We start from the raw sequence: 20,346 nt of genomic DNA, 5'->3' as shown, positions 1-20,346 counted from the left end.
TGTTTGTTTGTTTGTTTGTTTTGAGGAAGATTAGCCCTGAGCTAACATCTGCTGTCAATCCTTCCCTTTTTGCTGAGGAAGATTGGCCCTGAGCTAACATCTGTGCCCATCTTCCTCTACTTTATATGTGGGATGCCTGCCACAGCATGGCTTGATAAGCAATGGGTAGGTCCGTGCCCAGTATCTGAACTGACGAACCCCAGGCCGCCAAAGTGGATTGCACAAACTTAACCACTGTGCCACCGGGCCCGCCCCTTAAAGTAATTTTTAAAAAATCTCAAACTGTACAAAAGGGTTTAGAGTAAAAAGTAGGATTCCCCTCTACCTCAACCCGTAGATAACATTTCCAGAGGTAACTGGTATATTATCGCTTTCTTGTGTATCATAGATTATTTAAATGTTGGTCTTAGAACATGTAATATGTGAAATTCTTTTTAGGATAATTGGAGAATTTTTGTTAACTAGAAGGTCTGTCTTTAGATTATGGCACAAACCATTTTGTGGAGAAGTCTATACATAGGATAACTATTTTATCCAAACTGGACTGGGTTACTTTGGAGAGTGAAAGGGGCACTATTAACATGATACTGAGACAGCAGGTACAAACAAACCTATGTTCACCCTCTCTATAAATCAAATGCTTGTCTCTTTCCTGTGAATAATCAGCCCATTCCTTCATCAGATTTTTTTCCTTGATTTGTCCTTTTAACAAATCTCTTACATTATTTTCTCCCCTTACAGACTATGCTGTGGAAGAGAAACCATCACAGATTTCAGTAATGCAGCAGTTGGAGGATGGTGGCCCTGACCCACTTGTATTTGTTTTAAATGCAAATTTGTTGTCAATGGTTAAAATTGTAAATTGTAAGTTAGAAATTTGGTTTTTTGATATTAAAATGAGATACTTTACTGGCTCATAGATAGTAAATAAAACTTTCAAATTCATTATACACAAGTATTTTTATTTAGAACCACATCTTACTGAAAACTTGGATACTAAAGAAGTTGTTTTGTATAAAATTATATATCCCAGAGGACAACTGTGGGACTAGCTGAAACTCTTGCTTTTACTCATAGGAGTGAGATAGATGAATTCTCCATGGAGGAAAGCCAAACAAAACTTGAACTGATCTAAGTTAAGTTCTTCCTGAGATGGGTATGCTAAGTCACAACTCACCACCAGAATGACTGGAGGTGGATAAATTATCCAGAAGGGTCAAACAATTTACATGCCTGGTTTAAATCTCAGAAAGCTTAATCATGGTATAAAGCCATATTTGGGAGAAGTGTTAATAAAGTAACATACAGTAAAACTTCAATACGTCGTCAGTTAAGATTCAGAAGAACTTCTCAACTCTTGATGCTAGCGTCTTGGGCATCAGAATAAGAGAGAGGACAGTTAACTTAGAATCTTGATTCCAAACGTATTGGAAAATAGCGAATGCATTTTTTCTGGATGAGTGTTAATAAGCAGAGTTTTAGAGACAGGACAGAAGCTCCGGGGAACAGTCTTCTGGTTCCCACTATGTACTTGTTTTCACTTGACCTTATACTACTTCCTTACTTCCTTAGAGGTTCTACATAAATGAAATGCAGGTTTCTGGTTTACTTGCTAATCACGCCTGTGTATATTTGGCCAGTTGTTAATGCTTGCCACCTTTCCTTCTAGGATCAGATTTTAAAATAATTTGCTTGAAATTTCAATTTACCATATCTAGTTCATAAGTCATACTTAGAAAACAGGTAACCTAGAATTCCTGAAGTGTACACCATCTTAATACAGTTAAATTGAGCACCTCCTGTTTAGGTGTATAGTAACAATCCCCAAAATGAAAAAAGGGTTCTTTTATTAATTTTGATTTACATCTTAGTATCCATAATTTTAATTGAGTCCTTTTTGACTCCTTTGGGGATCCCATTGTATTGGAGTACAAATGATAAAAGTGCCAAAGATTGAACATTATTTTTAACTACATATGGCTTGTGCGATTGGGACTCTACATTACCTTAAAGTAAATAAGTAGAAATGACTAGTCCAGATAAGCCATCTTTTTCACCACTTGTTACAGCGTGAAACCAAGTAAAGTTATGCTGCTGATTATCTAGAATTTTCTCTCAGAAAGGACTGTAGTAACTGAAATAGCTAGAATCTTTCAGTCACAGATTAAATTTAATGTGTACGTACAAAAATATATTCTTCAGGCCACAACCTGAATCCAAAGGTATAATATTGGCTTGTATTGTTTTTTCTAGTCTTACATAAGTAATTATTTCCCTTGGTAAAGTGATTTTTTTTTTTAAATAAAGCTGGGAGAATACATCTTAATCGTTATAGCCTAGGATACATAGTTTAGTTTTACTTTAAGGAAATGTTGTTTCTTTTAATAATTACTCCCTTTAATAATAGAGTTAAAAGTTTTAATTTTCTTTCACTATTACTTCTTTTACTTCCCTTCCAATTGTTTTTCTAAGTGTTTCCTTAGAATCAGAGGCATTGGTATGTTTTATTTTCTACAATAGTTCTTTGGCTCAATGCAGTGACAGTTCACAGTTGAATTATTCAGACTCAGTATGATCTGTTTTATTCTTTGTTGTATTGTAACATAGATTTCTGTGCCTTTTTTTAAGGGTAAAGATTGAGAGGAATGTCTTTATTTTTCTATTTTTATTCCATCTTTAGATGTGAACAGGAAGTGCTGGTGTTTCACAACCAAGGGAATGCATGCGGTGGGTCAGTCTGAGATAGTCATTCTTCTCCAGTGTCTGCCAGATGAAAAGTGTTTGCCAAAGGATATCTTTAATCATTTTGTGCAGCTTTATCGGGATGCTCTGGCAGGTAGGAATGCTGTGTGGCTTAGACCGCACCCTTTATAGATGATAAAAGTTTTTGGACTCAGATGCGAAATAATAGTCTTAAATTTAGAAGCCTGGCATTGAACTTTGGTATTAGTGGCAAGTTCAAACTTGCCGTGGTTTGAGGAAATTCTAAATTTTAGGACTTCACCTGGTGTGGTGGTTATTATTTTACAAAGGCTGGAATCAGAGTTGTAAGAGAATCCATTGGCCTTGATGTATGAATATTTTCCTTTGAGTGGCTTAGTGGTCATGATATTGGTCCCTGGTAGAAGGAAGCATAATCATAACTTAATACTTGTTTCTTCAGTTAACAATATTTATATAATCATAATGTAAATATTCTTAATTTTCAAGTTTCAAAAATGACTAGCATGGACAACGTTTTTATGGTTTCAAAGTAAATTGTAAATGTTATTAATTGTAACAATGTAAAAGTAAGTGCATAGCTATTAGAAGTTAGAGAAGACCAAGGCTACTACTATCCAGACATGCTATTAAAAGTTGAGAGAGAAAGAAATATGTTTGTGTATTATTTGACATTACAAAGTTAACTTCCCCATAATTTAACAGAGGAGGTAAAAAGTGGTGTAATTGAGCTAAATTCTAATTTATCATAAAAGGAAGTAAAAAATAATATCTATGGTTGATAAACAGAGAAAGAGTATTACAATGATCGAAACTAAAACAAATGAATAATCAAAAAGATTGTCTCTGAGAAACAAGGCTTAGGGGAGGTGAGAGTGGCCAAGGTATTAAAACTATTTTCATGTATTATTTGATAATATTTTATAAATATATTAAAACCATAAATTGTTCATACTTTGTGAATGCAGTAATTTCCCTTGTGGGATTCTGTGCCAAAGAAATTATGTAAAATGTGAAGTATGCTTTGTTCATGAAAGTGTTTATTGTGGCATTACTTAAATTTAGCACAAAAATTAAAAGACAACCTAAATGCCCAGCTGTAGGTGGAAAGTTTAACTTTGTTACACTTATTAGATGTATGCTTCTTTTAAAGAACTTTTTAGCCATTAGAAGTAACATTTATGAATAGAATGTAACAGTGCTCTTGAAATAAGTACAAAAGCAGGATATAGAATTTCATCTTTAGTGTGATTGTAGCTTATGCATAAAAGATTATGCCTTTATGTCTTAATTAGTCTCTATGATAATTAGGTGTAGTATTACATGAGGACAAGGTGATACATTGCAACTGAACACATGATACCTGTGAAATACACTTTAGTATTTACTGTGTCAGTTTCTAAATGTATGGGGTTAATTTGAAGTCATCTAGGGCCTTCAGGTGATATAATACCCTGGATCTAAACTTAGTTCCAGAAATGGCAAACATTCACTTTTCTCCTCAATTTGAATGTATTCATGTGTAAAAACTCTAAACAGAGAAATGGCATTGGGGGTCGAAGTAACTATGTTCATGTCTGTTTTGAGAGGGCATCATGGACTAAGGCATGGAAGGTTTGTGAATGTCTTAATTAGGAGCTTATCCTTTCTTCTGTAGGCACTTAGGAGTCACTGAAAGAAACGAATGACATAATCAGATTTGCGTTTTAGAAAGATGACTCCAGAAGCAGTATGAAAATGGATCAAAGTCTGTGTTGGTGGCAGCTAGACCAGTTAAAAAGCAGTTGCAGTGGCTAAACGAGCAAACGTCACAGTGAATAAGCACTAGAATACTGCTCAACAATAAGAATAAACAGATTGCTGATACACACAACAGCACGGATGAATCTCACAGACATTATGCTGAGCAAAAGAAGCCAGACACAAAAAAGTACATATTGCCTGATTCCGTTTATATGACTCTGGAACAGGCAAAGTGAAGTCTGTAATAACAGAAATTAGACTGATGGTTACCTGGGGTGAGGGAGGGGTGCAGGTGCTGGACTTGAGTACAGAGGGGCTCTGGGAACTTTCTGGGATGATGTAAATGTCCTATATCTTGATTGGGATGGGGGTACATGGGTGTTTACCTTTCTCAAAACCCATTGAAATATACACCTAAAATCTGTGGGTTTTATTGTATGTAAATTATACCTCAATTTATGCATAATACCTCAAATTATATATAATCTGTTATATATAAATTATAAGTTGACTTAAATTTTTTATTGAGATATTGATATATAACATTTTAGTTTCAGGTATACAACATGATTTATGTATACGTATATATTGTGAAACCATCACCACGCAGTTACAAATTTTTTTTTCTTATGGTGAGAACTTTTAAGATCTACTCTCTTAGCAGCGTTCAAATATACAATATAGTATTGTTAACTGTAGTCACCATGCTGTACATTACATCCTCAGTACTTATTTATCTGATAATTGGAAGTTTGTTTTTGACTACCTTCTCCCATTTCAACCGCTCCCTACCCCCAGCCTCTGGCAACCCCCAATCTGATCTTTATTTCTATGAGTTCAGTATTTTCAGATTCTACATATAAGTGAGATCATACAGTATTTCTCTTTCTCTGTCTGACTTATTTCACTTAGCATAATGCCCTCAAGGTCCATTCATGTTGTCACAAATGGCGGGAATTCCTTCTTTTTTATGGCTGAATAATATTCCACTGTATATATATGCCACATTTTCTTTTTCCATTCATCTATTAATGACCACTAAGGTTGTTTCCATGTCTTGACTGTTGAAAATAATGCTGCAGTGAACATGGGGGTGTAGAAATCTTTTCAAGTTAGTATTTTTGTTTCTTTCGCATAAATACCCAGAAGTAGACTTGCAGGATCATATGGTAGTTCTGTTTTTAATTTTTTGAGAAAACTCCTACTGTTTTCTGTAGTGGCTGCGCCAATTTACATTCACACCAGCAGTGCACAAGGGTTCCGTTTTCTCCATATCCTCGCCAACACTTGTTATTTTAAAATTGATTTTTTAAAAAGCTACTGTAGGGATCCAGGAAGAAATTAAGAAATTATCAGGATTTAAGTAATGGCAGTGGGAATAAAGAGTGTTGAAGAGGTATGGAAGATAGTGATGCTTCAGTTCAGTAGGGTTTGCTAACTAAGGATGTGAGGGGTGAGAGAGGACAAGTCAAAGCTGGCTTTGGATTTCTGGCTTGGGCACCTGAGTAGACTTTGTTCTTGTTCACCGAGATAGTGAAGAGAAGAGGAGCAGATTTGGCAGGGGAGTGGGTGATGTGTTCTTTGTTCAGTGTATTAAATTTGAAATAATGACAACGGATGGTGATATGTAAATGGAAGAGGAATATATGGATATGGGCCTCAGGAGGTAGATCTGAGCTGAAATGCAGATTTGGGAGACCTAGCATTCATGTGATAGTTGAAACTATAGTGAATAGCATAGGCTGATGTGAAAAGACTAGAGCTTTGAGTGGAACTCTGAGAAATACCAACAAGGAAAGGATGTGAATGATTACATTAGTCATTAAAACATATGTTTACCATAAATGGTTATTCATTTTTAAAAAGTATCCTTCTATATCAACACAGTTCATTTTGAACTATCAAATTAAAAATGGAAAAATTCTACAACAGAAATTACTTGGAACTGGTGATAATCTAAGTTTGGACCATAATACATCTAAATTCTCTTAAATATTATCTATAATATAGGATGAGAGTCATGTGCATGTATATCTAAGTAAAGAACATTTCAAAAGCATAAGCGAGTGAGCTATAAGAGTCTTTCCTTGAAACGGAATAATTTTACAGCTCATAAAATATTGGGAATAGAAGATATCTTAAATCATTTAGTACAAACTCTTCATTTTTTATTTTTATTTTTTTGCTGAGGAAGATTTGCCTTGAGCCAACATCTGTTGCCAATCTTCCCCTTTTTATGTGAGCCACTGCCACAGCATGGCCACTGACAGATGAGTGGTATAGGCCCATGCTCGGGAACTGAACCCAGGCTGCTGAAGTGGAATGCGCCAAACTTCAGCACTAGGCCACCAGGGCTGGCCCCAAACTCCTCATTTTTTAGATGAGGAAAATGAGACCTAGAGGTATTAACAGCTTGCCTAAATCACAGAACTTGTTGGTGGCAGAATTAGAATCAAAGCTGCCAGACCAGTATTCTTTATATTATGTCAGTAGCCTCTATATGTGTATTAATAGTACAGCAGTTTGTTTTTTTTTTGTTTTGTTTTGTTTTTTTAAAGATTTTATTTTTTCCTTGTTCTCCCCAAAGCCTCCCGGTACATAGTTGTATATTCTTCGTTGTGGGTCCTTCTAGTTGTGGCATGTGGGATGCTGCCTCAGCGTGGTCCGATGAGCAGTGCCATGTCCACGCCCAGGATTCGAACCAACGAAACACTGGGCCGCCTGCAGCGGAGCGCGCGAACTTAACCACTCGGCCACGGGGCCAGCCCCCAGCAGTTTGTTTGTTTTTGCCAAGGAAGATTCACCCTGAGCTAACATCTGTTGCCAACCTTCCTCTTTTTGCTTGAGGAAGATTTGCCCTGAACTAACATCTGTGCCATTCTTCCTCTATTTTGTACCTGGATCTCCGCCACAGCATGGCTGCCAACAAGTGGTGTAGGTCTGTGCCTGGGAACCAAGCTGAGGCTGCCAAAGTGGAGCACACTGAACCTAACCACTAGGTTACAGGGCTGACCCACAGTACAGCAGTCTTTAAAAAACAGATAAGCATAGTATCATGTGCTATGCCTGTTTTGTTAAGAATCCTGTTTTTAGATAATCAAGGTAGTAGCTTGATATATTATTTCACTATGATTTTTTTAATAAGTGGAACATATTTTAAGTGTTCTAAAACAATTTTAGTTCATTATTTTTTCCCTCTGTGTGGCACACTGTGTAGAATTGACAAATTGTATCTTAAATTTCCCCTGAATGTGAAAGCTCTGAATACTCTATCACTTGCTTAGTGGTCACTCTGCCATAAATCACTGAAAAAGCCTTAGAAGCCCTTGAATGAACTTTCTTTATAGTTTCCTACTAGTTTATGTGTATTTAATAATATGTGTGTGTATATGTGCTTATTTAGGATATAAAAATTATTTTTGTCACTCTTAGTTATGCTTTCCACAGTGAGGGGGAAAATTGTATTTTGTGAGAAGTGACATTTTGAGAGTTCCACGGTGCCTTCTGGTTATTGTAGTGCGATGGGAGTATTCTAAATTGTGTATTATTTCTTCCTATCTCCTCTCTCTTCCTCCACGTTTTGTACTTATTTACAAACAAACATTCAGAACATGCGTTTGAATGAGATGAGAATTGTATCTTCCAGATTATTTTTTCCAGAGTTAATCTCTGATAGTTTTTTTCTTACCAAAAACCTTTGTTGGCTCCTTATTGTCTTTAGAATAAACTGCGTACTCTGACATTCAGCATCTGCATAATCTGATCCGCATACATACTGGAAGGTAGTCTCCCTGTACTTCCATTGTAGCCAAACTAAACATTTCTTGGTTCTTTATATATTCTGATGATTTCCTACTTCGTTACTCATGAGCCCCACCCCCTGTGCTATTTTTCAGTATTCCAGCTATCTGAATCTTACAACTTCTCTTAAGTCTCAGTCAAAGACCACTTTTTCCACGAATTCTTTCCCAGGTAGAAGTAATCTCTTCTTCTGAACTCTTAATTATCTTTAAAAAAATATTTGCTATACACAAAAGTACATGTATGTACCACAATTTGTTTATCCATTCACCTGCAATGTATGAAAAGTTCCAATTTTTCTGGATCTTTGCCAGCACCTGGTATTGCCTTTTTTTTGTTTTACTTTTTGTTTTTCTAATGAGTGCATAGTGGTATCTCATTGTGGTTTCAGTTTGCGTTTCCCTAATGACTAACAATACTGAGCATCTTTTCATGTGCTTATTTGCCTTCTGTAGCCCTTCTTTTGCCCATTTAAAAATTGAGTTGTTTTCTTAATGAGTTTTTAGTACTTTATGAATTTGGGGTACAAGTCCTTTATCAGATAGTGTGTTTTGTAAATATTATATTCTAGTCCACGGCTTGTCTTTTCATTTTCTTATTTTGATGAAGTCCGGTTTATCAGTTTTTCTTTTGTAGTTTATACTTTAGTTTCCTAAGAAATCCTTCCCTTAATCCAAAGTCACAAAAATTTTCTTCTATATTTTTTTTGTAGAAGTTTTATAGTTATAGTTCTTATATATAGATCTGTGGTCCATTTTGAGTTAATTTTTGTACAGAGAGTGAGGTAAGTCTTGAAGTTCTTTCTTTTCTTTTTTTTTTTTCACTTATGGATATCCAGTTGTTAACAGCACTATTTGTTAAAAAGACTATTCTTTCGCCATTGAATTACCTTGGCACTGCTTTTGAATTTAGTTTACCTTATATGTATGGGTCTGTTTCTGGACTCTATTCTGTTCCATTGGTCTATATGTGTATGTATATGTGGATTTCAATTTTTAGTGCTGAGTATCAAAGTGTACTTTTGATCTGAAAACACATTTCTTTCTTTAAAAATTTGGAAAATTCTTGGCTATTATCTCTTTGAATATTACTTCTCTTTCATTCCCAACATTGTCTTCTTTTGAACTCCTTTTTGATGTTGGAGCCTGTGAAATCAATCTTTGATATCTCTCTTTTTTTTTTTTTTTTAAAGATTTTATTTTTTCCTTTTTCTCCCCAAAGCCCCCCGGTACATAGTTGTATATTCTTCGTTGTGGGTTCTTCTAGTTGTGGCATGTGGGACGCTGCCTCAGTGTGGTCCGATGAGCAGTGCCATGTCCGCGCCCAGGATTCGAACTAACGAAACACTGGGCCGCCTGCAGCGGAGCGCTCGAACTTAACCACTCGGCCACGGGGCCAGCCCCAATCTTTGATATCTCTTAATTGCTCTTTTGTATAATTTTTCTCTTTGCCTTTCTGTGCTGGATCCTAGGTTACGTTCTTCAGTGAATTCTTCCAATTTAATATTTATCTCTCCAAGAAAATTATTAATTCAAGATAAATATTAATGTGAATTAATATTTACATGGGCATAATAAAGTTTACACTTTTATTGATTTTCAACTTTTAGATTTAAGTTCAGAACAAAGCAAGAAGACAATTATAATTATAAACACTGAAAATAAATATTATTGACTTTGCAAGTTAAATCATTTTTAAATTTGAAAACTACTTTTGTTCCCTTTCAGTCATTTGCAATTCTATGTTTGCACACGTGTTTATCTTCTCTCAACTAAACTTTGGGTATCCCAAATCTAATCTTTGTGAATTGAGAGCATATTTGTGTAGCATAATAGCATAGTGATGGGTATGATGACAAAATTGAAGCTGCTTAAACCTTCCAGTGGCTTCCCACTGTGATTAGAATAAACTCCAAACTCCTTCCTTTGACCTGCCAGGTCCTATGTGATCTAGTCCCTAAAGATCCCTTTGATCTTATCTCCTACTCCTCCTCTATTTGCTTTAGCTGTGTTAATCATCTTTTTGACCTTTGAACTCATTTCCAACTCATGGCCTTTGCACTTGCTGTTCCTATACCTGGAATGCTATTCCTTAAGCTCTTTATTGGCTCTCTCTTCATTCTGGTCTGTTCTCAAATGTTTCTTCCTCAGAGGCTTTGCCCTGACCCTCTTAGCTCAAGAAGTGTTCTCTCCCTTGCCCTCATCAATCTGTCACGTAACCTTCTTTGTTTTATTTTCTTCAAAGCATTTATCACTAACTTTACCACCTGAAATTATTTGTCTTCCTCCTTTAGAATGTAAGCTCTATGAGGACAAGATTTTTATCTGTCTGACTCAACTGTGTACCAGCCCTTAGAACAAACAGTCTGACATATTGGAGAGGCTTAATAAAAAACCTGTAGGTTGAAGGAATTAATAAATTGGTGTGATATCACTAGGAAGCATTTTTTCGTCATTTGGTGGAAAAGCACCTGGAGCAAAGGGGTCCTGAGAGAACACTTGTGTTAATAAAAATGCTTGTGCTTATTACTCCTGACTTCTTGTTCCTGCTGGGACTTGGAGACAGGGGAAAATAGCATTTTGGTCACCCTAAGAGTGTTTTTGAGGCCCAGTGTCTCTGGTCCCTGAGAAAGAAATACCATTGGTCAGTCAAGCAGGTCACTTGGGAAGTTTCTGTAATTTCAGATCTTTGAAAGATCTTGTTTGTTTTTACTATTTCTTTTTGTTACCTACCCTCATTATAAAGTCTTACTTATTTTCTATCTTTTAAGTCATGGCTACTTGGGTGAACTCAGATGAACTTTTAGTTAATTTAAATTTCTTTCTTACATAGATTTATCAAAAGGCAAAGCTTTAAAGCACTATATTACTGATCTGTGTGTTATCAATAAATTGCAATCATCTTCTTTGAATTTTATTTTTATTAACCATTTTTGTAAAGTTACTAATAAAATTATAGACCTCAAAGACAGTGGAGTCTGAGCTTTCATTTTTTAATGTAGAAGTTTATCTCAGTCTAAGAATATAGGTGCATACTCACTATTAGAATATTTTAAACCACCATCTCTCACCCATTTTCTATCCTCACATGTATATAAAAGAAAAACTACAGGTGAATTAGAAGACGGGAAAAAAAGAGATTCTTAAAAAGTAGCCTTTCAGAGAATATACACAAACAATTGGTAGGATATTTGTAAAAACATGATAGGTATCCTGTAAATATCTGTGGAATGACTAGCAGTCAGTCAAGTTTTGTGCGTATTAGGAAATATTTTATTAATATGTGTATCTCTTCTGGATCATGACCTCGCAGTATATATCATATCGTAAATGCTAGATCAATTCATGCCCCAGATGTTTCAGATTTGAACACTGCTTATAATCTTTGATTTCTGAAGCAAGTCACTTTTTTATTTGTAAAATAAGAAAAAGTTTCCTAACCAATGTGTTTCAGGGAAAGAGGAACTTCATTGGTGTTTTCGCTATCATCAGTAATTTTCTTGTATTGTTTTTCCAGTTAAAGAATGTTATCTCATGGCTCAGGTTTTTATTTTATTTTTCCAATTAAGTGTGAACCTTTTAGGTAAATTTATTTTGTGTCTTTCTGTGAGCAAAGGAGACATGGTATTGCTTCTTTGCAAAGTAATTTTTCAAGTGATGAGAAAATAATATGGAATTATTTATGAAGACGTGATTTAAGACTAATGCCTAATATTTATTGAGCGCTTATGCATGCTAGGCAGTGTATTCATTGCTTTACGCGCAGTGTTTCATTTCTACTAACTACAACTCTATGAGATTCATACTGTTCTTGTTCCCATTTTACATATGAGGAAAGTGAGCGGCACTGAGGGCATCAGTAACTTGCCCAAGATCACAAACATAGCTACTAAGTGGTTAAACTCAGGTTTTAATTCAGCTGTGTCTTCTCTAAATTCCATGTTTTGAACCATGAGAAGCGATAAACTGCCTCTGGAGCTTTTTGAAGTTACCTGGTAAGTCTCACAGATGCTCCAAACTGAGGCAATTACCTTATATGAGTACTCCTGCTTACCTGCACTTTACCGTATTACAAAGAACTCCAAGGGACTATCTAAATTCTTCTGATGGCTTGAGATTTAGTTATCTTAATGTTTAAAAATATTTGTTTTTTTGACGTAAATGAACCATTTGCTTGGAAATTGTTCCATTTGAGTTAATGTGAGGATTGATAAATATGCTTTGAAACAAAAGGAAACTATTGTGACATAGATATTTAAATCATATTTGAATTGAATTTAAAGATGGCTATTTGCAAGTACTTTTAAAAACAAAGTTTAAATTCCAAATTTAAGATGGAAGATTGCAAATTACTATATATATGTTTTTTTAAAGAATGTGATATATGGAAAGACTAGGAGATCGAAATATCTGCTTTCTAGATGTTGTTATGCCACTTACTTACCCTGTGTCTTTTGGGAGTCATTTCACCTCTACCCCTAAGCTTCAATTTCTTCATCTGTAAAATAAACCACCCAAAATTCAGGGGAATGGTACCTGCTCTGTTAACCTAGTTGCACTGGTCTGATGATTACCTGATTAATGCCATGTAAAATTGCTTTGTAAACTATTGATATAAAGCATTTGATGTCCTTGCCAGGTCATTTAAACTCAGAAGCAAGAGTTGGTGTCTATTTTAGTTATATGGATTCTTCAGTTGTTTGGGGGTATATAGAATTAATTCAGTGGATTCATTGTGTTGAATGTTCCCATAGATAAGTGCCTGTATTATAGATAAGCACATAACAGACTTTATGAGTTCAGGAGCCCCAGATTAAGTCTTCAAAGAAAAGCTTTTCCTTGTCAAATTTTCATACCCAGTATTTTATTTTTGCCAATATCTACCCCCATGGAGTATTACGTTTTTGTAGATAAGATGGTAAATGACAGTCTAAATTAAATGACTCATTAGGATTGATAGAGATTTCTTAATTTTTAAGAAAGCAAATCCTTAAAGAATAAAAGATATATTTTATAATGTAAGGGGACATAGTGAAGAATCCAGATGTTATTGCAATGGGGAGGGGGTTGTTAGGCGGTAGAAACAGAAAGGTGATCAATATTTGTGGGAAAATAACCAGTAATAGACTCCAGTCTCTAATAGGGAGCTCCCAAAGGAATAATGAATGAATGCCTTGAGTACCAAACCAACCTAGTTTTCACCTCTGAGCTGTGTTCACTAGGGCAGTCTTATGAAACATAAACATTATGCCATCTTTAGGAGCTTTAAAGGAACGCTGTTGTGTGCTCTCCATTGTCGAGGGAAAGAAATCTATCTCTCATTCTCTCCTTCCCTCCCTGTCCCAGGTAAAAAGGTGAGCATTTATGCAAACCTTACTCTAAAATCTTTGATAAAGCAAAGAAAATCCTATGATGTTTGGCTGATCATTATATGTATATTTGCATTATAACATAATAATTCCATTTTTTGGGAACACATTGTGTGGCAGGTCATGTTAGGCATTTTTCGTATATTTTATTGTTTGTTCTTCACAACACGCCTGAAATTTAGTATAATCTCCCCCATTTTACATGGATGTTGAGGCTCACAGATGTTTAGTAACTTGCCCCAAAATCACACAATAGTGAGTGATCGAACTGGTATTCAAAGCCGTTATCTCTGTGATTCAAAAATCTGTGATTTTTTTCAAAGTTTGTAGTGCTTCCTTGATATGAGGATTTTTTTGTTTTTATAGATCTGGCCCAGCCACTTAAATGTGCAGCCAGATTTGGTTAATCCTGGGGCAAGAATATTACCCCTAAATGTGTTTGGCAGATGATGATGTCCAGGTGAACATGGCTCTTAGCCACAAAGCTTCTCTGAATTTTGTGGAGAGTGTTCCCTTTACTTGTGGACCCTACTGTCAATGTAGATTCTCACTCGACCCAAGGATTCTATGGCCCCTCACTAAAGTGCTCTGCGAACAGACTCTAGTTTTTGAGGAAAGTAAGCATTAACTTCTCTGATGGGGATTTCTGTATTTGGTGTTACTTCTTTCAGAGATATCAAAGGAAGCTTGCACATGTCTAGCGAACATATCTGCTGTCCCGTTATTGAACAGCTCTTGTCAGGAAGTTCTTTTGTAATTCTAGACTAAGGATAATGTTTCGTTCATGAAGGGCTGATTTGTTACTGTTTCATTAAAAAAATTTGAATTAGAAAGTGCTTAGTAAAGAGCATTTGCAGTTAAAAGGAAAAAAGAACCTTCCTAATGTGAATTTAAATAGGCCCTAAGTTGTTTACATTTCATGTTTGTCTCAACCAAAATTACAAAGAATAAATCCTATCTGTGTTATTACCTTCTCCATAAATTTTCTTCTTCCCTCAGTGTCTCATACATACCTGTACTTACTGTCTTAATTCTTTATGTTCATGAATTGACTTTGTTCACCCAATGAGATTGTAAGCTCTGAGAGCAGGTACTTAATCTTACCATTTTCATGACCTTTGAGGCAATAATTCTTATCCTGAGACCTCTGTAGTAATTCATACAGTAAAGTGGGACAGTCTAACTGAGGAAGGCATCAATATTTTTGGCTTTTAGCTAGACAAACTTCTACAGTGTGATGATATGAGTTATGTCATGATCACCACAAGCCCTGGATAAAATTGGAAAACAAATTTTCATTTAATAAATGCCATTTATTTAAAAAACAACTTTATAAACATGGTTCTTTCATGGTGAAAGGTTGGGAATTAGTGTTTAGTAGTGTCTGGCCCAGTGTTGAGTGATAATGATTACTAAAAATATGATTGATTTATTGATAGAAAGTAATAATGAACTTTTTTGTTTTAGGGAATGTTGTGGGCAATTTGGGACATTCCTTCTTCAGTCAAAGTTTCCTTGGCAGTAAAGAACATGGGGGGTTCTTATATGTGACGTCTACATATCAGTCACTGCAAGAGCTACTTCTCCCAACCCCACCTTACTTGTTTGGGATTCTCATCCAGAAATGGGAAACTCCTTGGGCTAAAGTATTTCCCATCCGACTAATGTTGAGACTTGGAGCTGAATATCGACGTAAGTAGTAAAATATCTTCTAACCCATATGACCAACACATGATGACTAAATAAAGTCTTGAAGTATTTAGAGCCCCCCTGGTGGTACACTTCAGCAGAAGTAGTCTTTTGAAATGGCTAAGCTAAACTTGCTCATTTTCTCAACTTATTTTGGCTATAATGGGAAGGACTGAAAATGTCAAATGAGAAAGTTAGTGATTATTTATTGCCTTGTAAGCTTACTGGTTTTATAGTACATTAATAAATAGATAATCATCTTCAGAAAAGAATGAATTTGAACTTAAGTAACTTTTTTATAGTATCTATATATAGTGAGCATGTTTTTTGTCACTTATGTGGAAAATAGTTATGACAAATATTTTACATACTATAACAGATACTGGAAACTAGTGGTGTAGAAATCATTCTCAGTTGGTAAGGTGAGCAACAGAAGAGCTTCCTTGCCCGTGGTTGTAGCAGTATAACAAAGTTGTCCCTTTTTTTCAGACATTAAGGGCTTAATGCAAGCTCTATTTTAAACTTTGTATCTTCACCTAATTAAAAGTGCCCTGGTCTAGGAATCAGACCACTTGAATAAGGTTCTTAACTCTGTTACTTTCTCTGTAACTTTGGGCAAGTCGCTCACGTTGTCTGATTCTCAGTTTCTTTTGCAACTGGAGATCAAAATGCTTGCCTTTTCTATTATATAAGATTGTTAAGAGGATCAAATGAGATAATGAAGATTATTTTCTAAACCATAAAACTATATGTGTGCTCATCAAGTCAGCTTCATTCTTTCACTTATTTATTCTTTAATTCAACAAGAATTTAATAAAGGCCTACAATGTGTCATGAATCCTGAGAATTCAGAAATGACTAAGACATGCTTATGGGCTCTTGGGAACTTTTGTAAGGAAGGCATACAGAAATCGTGATTATAGTAGTATGTTGTATTAAAACACATGCTCAAAGTTAACAGAAGTTCTTTGGGAGCCCCAAGATGGGCTCTAACTTACCAAGAGTGAAGGAATTGGATAAGAAACATTTCTTGGACCAAGGTGCCTCTGGACTGAACTGTAAAGGAGGCATTTGAATCAGGTAAATGAAGGAGGGAAAAGAAGGATGGTATGCGGAGGGAATAACATGTGTATCTTCCTGTCTTAAACAGGCAGCTCAAACCGTAAAGGTCAAGGAGTGAGCCAGCATATAGGGTCACCCAGTATTTAGCTATCTTAAAGAGGGTCCTTGTTGGGAGATGTATAAGAGAGAACTCTTTTAGACTTCTTGAGCACAGAGGAATCAGGAGATATTTGTTTCCTGGATCATATTAATCCAGTTTGAAGAAGAGTGCTTCCTAAGACCTTTTGGTCATTTTTGAAACAGCTGCATCAAAAGGCTTATTCTAGAGGCCAGCCCCATGGCCAAGTGGTTAAGTTTGCATACTCTGCTTTGGCAACCCAGAGTTTTGCTGGTCAGATCCTGGGTGTGAACCTAGCACTGCTTATCAAGCCATGCTTAGGTGGCATCCCACATAGCAGAACTAGAAGGACCTACAACCAGAATATACCACTGTGTACTGGGGGGCTTTGGGGAGAAGAAGAAAAAAAAAATTGGCAACAGATGTTAGCTCAGGGCCAACCTTTAAAAAAAAAAGGTTTATTCTAGTCATCAAAAGACTTACCCTGGTGTGGTTTGTAGGAGGCTCAGGATTTGTGATGCTACTCTTCTAAATACCTTTTTTTTCTTCTGAGGAAGATTTGCCCCCTAGCTAATATCTGTGCCAGTCTTCCTCTGTTTTGTATGTGGGTCACTGCCACAGCATGGCCACCAATGAGTGGTATAGGCCCGCACCCAGAAATTGAACCCGGGCTGCTGAAGCAGAGCACACTGAACTTAACCACTAGGCCGCAGTGCCAACCCCTCTAAATACCTTTTGAGCCCTAAGTTTCATATGTTCTAATGAGCCGTTACAATTATATTTTGAAAACTGTATCAACCATGATGTTTCTTTTACCAGAATTTTAAGCTGCTGTACTTAGTCTGATCATTTCTCATTTCCGTAGTTTATCCATGCCCACTGTTCAGTGTCAGATTTCGGAAGCCATTATTTGGAGAGACGGGGCATACCATCATGAATCTTCTTGCAGTAAGTTGAGAATTTTTATTTTCTTTTTCCTCACTGTGGTTTGTATGGGAGAAGGAAGATAAAGATTTTATTATTTTGTTGATAGCAATGCCACTGCAGCTTCAGGCAGGTGAAGATATGTGCTGGAGGAAAAGAGCAACATATATGTTCTTTGGAAAATATATGGAGCTTTGGAGTGAAATAGTACAGGATTCCAGCCCCTGATTATACACTTAATGTCTAAATGACCCTGCGGGTTTATTGTGGGGACTAGAGTTTGTGTATAATTAAAACTCCTATCATTATGTCTTTTTTTATTTTAAGGCTGGCATCCTAGGGGTGTCCCCTCTTTCTGTATAGCTTATTGTTCAGCTAAAGATTGGTCACAGGTTGTGTTTAAATATCTCAAGCCAGTAAGGCTTCCATTGTTTGCTGATGGATTCTGTGTATGGACTGGAATTCATACTTCCTTCTTTTTCTTTCTGCTGGGCTCTTTCATCTCTCCTCTGCACTTGCACAGGCTCTGACTCTGTTGACCAAGGATGTTGGTTGGCTTGGGTCCACTAAGATCTCTGCTGCCCGTGTGCACAGACTAAGGTCAATCCTTAATATTTGGAGAATTTATGAAGCTCCCTGTGGCTATCTCACCTCCCAGAACCTTCCTTGTTAAATTTCTGGCTAGTCTGCCTACCCGTTACCTGCCCCAAACAGGCTAGCAACTCAGACTAATAGAGCTGCTGGCCCTCCCTTTTCACTAGCTGCTGAAGTTAATGCTTTAACTGACAATACTCCAAATCATGATCCTTCAGTAGCAAAGCTTATTGTTTTCACAAACTACCTTGTCCTGACTGAACTTCCTAACAGGACTAGGGGACAGCCCCTGGCAAGAAGGTTGCAGACTCGACACTATTGTATGTACTTGAAGGTCGGTAGTTTTTACGAATAAACATTTCTCAGTGTGTCATATGCTTTTGGTCTAATTCCAGAGCACTGAAATGTTTGGTTTTGTTTAAACTGTTTACCCAGCTTTTTAGTTGCTTTTAGGGAACTGCATTTGTTTACTTTCTCCCTCTGTCATGCAATTGTAGTTATAGTTCCAGTTACCTTTTACAGAGATTAAAACAGTGGGAAGAACTCTTGTAGGTTTACCCACAGTCACCATTTCCAGTGCTCTTCATTCCTTTGTGTAAATCTGTGTTTCCATGTGGTGTCACTTTCCTTCTGCCTGAAAGATTTCCTGTAACATTTCTTGTAGTATGGGTCTGCTAGTGATGAATTCTTTCAGCATTTGTATTTCTAACAACATCTTTATTTCACCTTAGTATTTGAAGGGTATTTTTGCTGGATATAGAATTCTAGCTTGCCAGTTTTATTCTTTGAGTGTTTTAAAGATGTTGCTCTACTGTCTTTTAGTTGGCGTTGTTTCAGACATGAGGTCTGTTTTCCCTCTTGTCTTTGTTCCTCTCTCCATAATGTTTTTTCCTTCTCTGGGTGCTTTAAAATTTTTCTTTCTATTGCTGCTTTTGAAAATTTGACTTTGTGCTTTAGTATAGTTTTTTTCACGTTTCTTGTGTTTTGGGTTTGTTGAGCTTCTTAGATTTATGGGGTTTTTGTTTCATTAAATACTTTTTCTGTCTACTCCCTTCTCTCCTTCAGGGACTCTAATGTTATAGACATATTAGGCTGCTTGATCTTTCTTTCTCTCTATGTTTCATTTTGGACAGTTTTTATTAGCTGTATCTTTAAGTTCACTAATCTTTTATTTTGTAATGTTTAAGCTGCCATTAATTCCATCTCTTTTTTTTTGTAATCTCAGACATTGTAATTTTCATCTCTAGAAGTTTTATTTTGGCCTTTTTTCTATATTTTCTATGCCTGTACTTAACTTTTTGAACATCTGGAATATAATTATAATAACTGTTATAATGTCCTTGTTTTGTAATTCTAACATCTGTATCAGTCCTGGCTTAGTTTCTATTTTTCACCTGTATTTTGAGTTGTATTTTCCTGATTCTTGGCATGCTTGGTATTTCTTAATTTTTTATTGGATGCCAGACATTGTGATTTTACCTTGCTAGGTGCTGGATATTTTTTGTTTCTATAAATGTTCTTGAGTTCTAAGTAGCACAATTAATTTACCTAGAAACAGTTTGATCCTTTCAAGTCTTGCTTTTAAGCTTTGTAGGGTAAAACCAAAGTTGTGTTTAGTATAGGACTAGTTTTCCCTCACTACTAAGGCAAGACCTTTCTGAGTGCTTATGATGATTTTTGGCACTATTTAGAATTCGACCAAACTTTGCAGAGTAAGAGTACAATCCTTCACAAGGCTGTCAATACATGAGATGCCAGCTGCAAGCTAAAGGGTTCCCAGGTCACCCACTACTTCTGACTAACTGGATACAAACGTCGGAGTTCCCACTACCCCCTTGGGTTTGATAACTCACTAGAATAATTCACAGAACTCAGCAAAGCACTATACTTATGATGACAGTTTTATTATAACAAAGGGGACACAAAGCAGGAGCAGCCAAAAGAAGAGACACATAGTACAGTGTCTGGGAAGGTCCCAAACAAGAAGCTTCTGTGTCCTTGGGGACATGTCACCCTCCTGATATATCAATGTATAACAATATGCACAGAGTAAGCTCTTGAGCTCTTCTGTCCTGAGTTTTTACTGGAGTTGCCTTACTAGGCATGATTGATTGAATCACTCTCCTTTGTTGCCTGAGATTCAGTGTCTTGAAAATCATTGTTTTATGTGTTTTGTGCAGTTTTTTGGTTGTTTCAGGCAAGAGGGTAAATCTGGTCCCTTTTCTCCATCTTAGCCACAAGTGGAAAGGAAATTTTAAAATTATATTTTAATCTATAAGATATATATCTCTCTCTCCTTCTACTCCAATCCCTGGCCCCTTGTCCC

At 36.1% G+C, this 20,346-nt stretch overlaps 1 protein-coding gene across 10 annotated transcripts in view; it reads left to right on the top strand.

Moving 5' to 3' along the window:
• Positions 1–20,346, top strand: part of ZFYVE9 (zinc finger FYVE-type containing 9) — a 192,745-nt gene that overhangs the window by 132,038 nt on the left and 40,361 nt on the right. For all 10 annotated transcript variants that reach the window (XM_070609634.1, XM_070609641.1, XM_070609633.1 and 7 more), the window contains 4 exons: positions 742–864; positions 2,681–2,836; positions 15,101–15,325; positions 17,368–17,450. In XM_070609634.1, coding sequence (XP_070465735.1) covers positions 742–864; positions 2,681–2,836; positions 15,101–15,325; positions 17,368–17,450 — 587 coding nt within the window. The remainder of the gene's footprint in view (positions 1–741; positions 865–2,680; positions 2,837–15,100; positions 15,326–17,367; positions 17,451–20,346) is intronic.

The sequence above is a fragment of the Equus przewalskii genome, chromosome 2 (assembly GCF_037783145.1).
Source record: "Equus przewalskii isolate Varuska chromosome 2, EquPr2, whole genome shotgun sequence".
In the NCBI taxonomy this organism is placed as follows: domain Eukaryota; kingdom Metazoa; phylum Chordata; class Mammalia; order Perissodactyla; family Equidae; genus Equus; species Equus przewalskii.
The sequence above is the reverse complement of the archived record's forward strand: the minus strand, read 5'-3'. Positions and strand labels throughout refer to the sequence as shown.